At 66.5% G+C, this 3,928-nt stretch overlaps 1 protein-coding gene across 3 annotated transcripts; it reads right to left on the bottom strand.

Moving 5' to 3' along the window:
• Positions 1-1,451: 1,451 nt before the first annotated feature.
• On the bottom strand, positions 1,452-3,925 carry RHBDL1 (rhomboid, veinlet-like 1 (Drosophila)). 3 transcript variants are annotated; one of them, XM_011966898.1, is made up of 8 exons: positions 3,887-3,925; positions 3,215-3,376; positions 2,822-3,046; positions 2,599-2,747; positions 2,329-2,441; positions 2,158-2,258; positions 2,018-2,078; positions 1,452-1,935 (listed from the first exon to the last, which is right to left on the bottom strand). In XM_011966898.1, the coding sequence occupies exons 1-8, from the start codon at positions 3,923-3,925 to the stop codon at positions 1,664-1,666; spliced, it is 1,122 nt and encodes a 373-aa protein (XP_011822288.1). In that variant the 3' UTR covers positions 1,452-1,663. The 3 variants fall into 3 exon arrangements, with proteins under 3 accessions (XP_011822288.1, XP_011822287.1, XP_011822289.1); XM_011966897.1 differs by having other exon boundaries at positions 3,215-3,918; XM_011966899.1 differs by lacking the exon at positions 2,822-3,046 and having other exon boundaries at positions 1,456-1,935.
• Positions 3,926-3,928: the final 3 nt, after the last annotated feature.

Here is a 3,928-nt window from a genome sequence, read left to right as displayed (position 1 = left end):
TTCCCGCGCTGTTGGGTGTGAGGACCCCAGTCGCCGGGCCGCCATTCCGGAGCGCCATCGAGAGGTCCTACGGGCGCGCCCGGACCCCCGAGTGCGGCTGGAAGCCCTGGGCCGTTGGTAGAGTGGAAGGGGATAAAGGGATCGGTGGGCGAGCGTCCCCTGTGGCCGGACCTCCCCTCACCGCCCTTCCCCAGGTATCGGGAGGAGTTGCCAGCGGCCATCAGGGGCAGAGCGGAGAGCATGTGACAGGGAGCTGGAGCGGCTGCTGGCCTGGAAGCTGGCGGCGAGGGGCGGCCCGCCTCGAGGGCGGGGCCTCCGTAGGGCGGGTCTTCATCGGGGCGTGGCATCGGCGGGGCGGGGCCTCCAGAGCGAGTCTTCGTGGGGGCGGGGCCTCCCTGTGGGTCGGCCTCCCTGTGGGTCCACCACCCCGGGCACCCTGACCTGGCTTCTCACAGCAGCTGGTGACCACCAATCCCCCTGAGCTGGCTGTGCACTGTTCGACCACCACCTTCTGCCTCCTGCCAGATGTGGGGCCACGGTCACCCAGCTGTCTGCCCTCTACGGTGTGGACCCACCACAGTCACAGCCTCAGGTGAGTTGGGTGGGCACGACTTGGGTACATAAGCGTCCTTGTCTGTGAAGCAGACAGTGTGGGCCCTTGTGTGTCTCTAGGACCAGGAGTCGGAGCCAGAGCTTGTCCTGATGGGGTGTCTGGCTGCTTCTCCTCGCTGCTCACAGCAGTCCTGGTGCCTGGAGCTCGAGATGGAGGCCTTCATGTCAGATGAGGCAGTGGTCACAGTGCCCGGCCTGCCAGCCCCACAGTACACCCTCAGGTACTACCTGCTGTACCTGGGCCAGGTTCAAGAGTGGGCCACAGCTCTGAGCCAAGGTGAATGAACTGTGTGTGGGCAGGCTGGGGTGGCCCGTGCCCCTGGGCCTGAGTCTGTGTGCTCCCCACCTAGTGGAGACAGCACTGTGGACCTGGGCCGTGGGGCAGAGGCTGTGCCCAGACCTGCTGCCCAACCTTGGCCCCAGCCTGGCCACCCACGTGGACACTAGGCCAGCCAAGAAGCATGGGACCCAGGCCGAGTGAACTTGGTTATAGTCCAGGCCTGCTCACCTGCTACACAACCTTAGGTCTCCAGGTCTCACTGGATGGCAGGGAGGCTGAAGAGTAGGCCAGCCACTATGGGAGCTCAATAAACACTTCCCAGACTCATGCGTGATTACACACCCGGCCTGACCGCACACCCCGCCCCCAGCCCTCCTGGGTGCCTCCAACTCCCATAGACACAGCACCCGTGGCCCGGAAACACCTCCCACACCTGACCTCAGGTGCAGAGGTGCACAGGGAGGAAAGTCCAGGCCCTAGTGGTGGGGAGGGCCCTCATGGTCTGTTCAGCAGGTGTGGGGGTCCTGACAAGTCTCCAAAGCCCGGGACAGCCCCCTGGTGCTGTGTAAAATATTTATTAATTATCCAAAAAGGCTCAGACCGCAAGTCCTGGGGGTAGGGGGGTGGCTGGGACAGGGTCTCCTCTGAGGCCACCCACACCCGAGGGGCGCAGCAGCCCTGAGATGTCCGTTCACAAAGGGCAGACGTGAAGGCCCCTGGTGGGCGGCCACCACATGCCGAGCCCTGGCCTCTGCAGCCTCAGGTAGCCGGTCAGGGCGGTGGGGGGATGTGGGCGCCCAGCAGGTCGTAGGCAAAGACGTTCCAGAAGACGGCGAAGAGCAGGAAGGTGCCGTAGGCCAGCAGCACCACCCACCAGCCGCACTGGTCCCGCAGGCGCTCCTCGTAGCTACGCAGGATGGTCAGGCCCATGCTCACCCCCACCACCGCGCCCGCCAGGTGCGCCATGAAGCTGGGCTGCGGGCCCGAGGCGGGCAGCGGCGGGGAGAAGCGCAGCCACACGGCCCGGCCCACCTCGGAGCTCACTGCAGAGGGACGCGGCAGGTGGGAGGTGCCCTGGCTGCAGGCTGAGAGGCCCCCCAGCCCTCCCCCCAGCCCCCTACTCACTGCACACCAAGGCCAGCACCATCCTCAGCAACTTGTAGGGACATCTCATCCCAGCCCAGTTCTATGGGGGTGTGCAGATGAGAAGTGGTGAGGCTCACCAGGGGCCCCTCCCCACACCCCCCACCGGGCAGGCCCGTTACCATGACGACGTTGGCCAGGTGTGCTGAGCACAGGGCGTAGACCCCGCCGGAGCCTCCCACCACCGGGGCCCGCATGTCGGTGATGGAGACAGTTAGGGAGCCTGTGTGAGCAAGCGGCGGGTGAGGGTGCAGCCAGCCAGGGCAGGGGGTGGGGGTGCGCGCCTGCCTCACCTGCCAGCACGCCTGCCAGGTATAGCAGGCTGATGCGGAGCAGGCCGTGCACCATCTCCAGGGGCACCCCGATCATCAGTTGCAGGAGAGCGTTGAACCCCAGCTGCTCCAGCCTGGCCACACGGGAGCAAACAGGCACAAGGGGTGGGGTCAGCCGTCCGGCCCCACCCCCAGCCCTCGCCTCAAGTTGCTGCACCTGCCCTGGGGCTTTAGTCTTTCTGATGTAACAGCAGTGCAGGGAGGGGGGCTCCGGGCAGCCGCGCTACTCACCCAACGTGCATGAACATGTAGGTGAGGAAGCGCCAGGCGCGGGCACGGTGCCCAGGGTGGTACACGAGGGGGCTCTTCATGTACTCGGGGTGGTAGGTCTGCAGCACCCACTTGTTGAGGCGGGCCCCGTAGCACAGGAACACGATGATCTGGGGACACAAGTGTTAGGCTGGTCAAGGCCAGGAGCGCCGGAGGCTCCCGGGGCAGCGGCTGGGGGGCCCACCTGGGCAAGGGTGACCGAGGCCATGAACACGGGGGGTGGGCAGCTGCGGTGACGGTAGAAGTACCAGCGGCGGTCCACCTCGCAGGGCAGGATCTCATAGGCCACGTAACGCACAAACCGCTTGTAGACACCTAGGCCCGGCTCGTCCAGCAGCCCGTCCCGGGGCAGTGCCCGCTGTCCATTAGCAATGGCCCGCTTGAAGCTGCTGGAGCGCTTGCTGCTGATCTGGGGACAGGGACCTGAGAGTGGGCCACGGACCTCCCCATGGCACCCCTGCCTGGGAGGCTCGCCCAGCTTCCCGCATCCACAAACCCCCCTGCAGTGAGGAGTCGCCTTCCCGCCTCCTCTGGCCAGGATACCATGCCCCTGCCGCCTGCCCACCGTGGCACTGACCAGGTCCACCAGCTCCTGGTAGCAGACCTGGCCCTGCTCGTTGCTCTGAGCCAGGGCCACCAGCATGTCCAGCTTGGCCGGGTCCAGGGGCAGTTCATGGCTGTGCACCAGGCCAGCGAAGGTGTCCGCACCGATGAAGCCTGTGTTCTCGGGGTCCAGCTGCTGCAGTGAGGAGCCGCCAGCCAAGGCCTGAGTGCGGGCCCGACCCCTGGACCAAAGGGCTGGGCCAGGCTGGCTGCGAGCATCAGGCTCAGGCTCCCAGCACTTTTGGGACAGGCGCCCCGTGCCTGCCTGTTCCCCGGGACCCTGCTTGATTCCAGGAGCTGGCAGGGCACTGGTGCCTGGGTCCCAGTCCTCCAGCTCCTCAGCTGTTACCCCGTCTTCCACCCTACCCATCCTGGAAGGGGAGGGCCAAGGTCCAAGACCAGCCAGCTGCCCGCTCTCCCTCCCTCCCTCCCTCCCTTCCTTCCCCGGACTCTCCCTTCTCCAGCCAGGAGCCCTGGTCCAGTCAGCCCTCTCCTGGGGTCTCAGACACAGGGGCCAAGGTCGTGCCGGGATGGGGTGGGTGCCGAGCGGGGCTCTCGGGGAGCTCGGTCCTGCACAAGCTCAGCTCAGCGGCAGGAGGGCCGCATTGGGGGCGGTGCCAGCTCCCCAGACCACCCCGCGACGCACCTGCTCCTGGATGAGCTGCAGCAGGGAGCTCCTATCCATAGA

The sequence above is a fragment of the Mandrillus leucophaeus genome, unplaced genomic scaffold (assembly GCF_000951045.1).
Source record: "Mandrillus leucophaeus isolate KB7577 unplaced genomic scaffold, Mleu.le_1.0 Scaffold78, whole genome shotgun sequence".
In the NCBI taxonomy this organism is placed as follows: domain Eukaryota; kingdom Metazoa; phylum Chordata; class Mammalia; order Primates; family Cercopithecidae; genus Mandrillus; species Mandrillus leucophaeus.
This window is presented reverse-complemented; position numbering and strand designations above follow the sequence as displayed.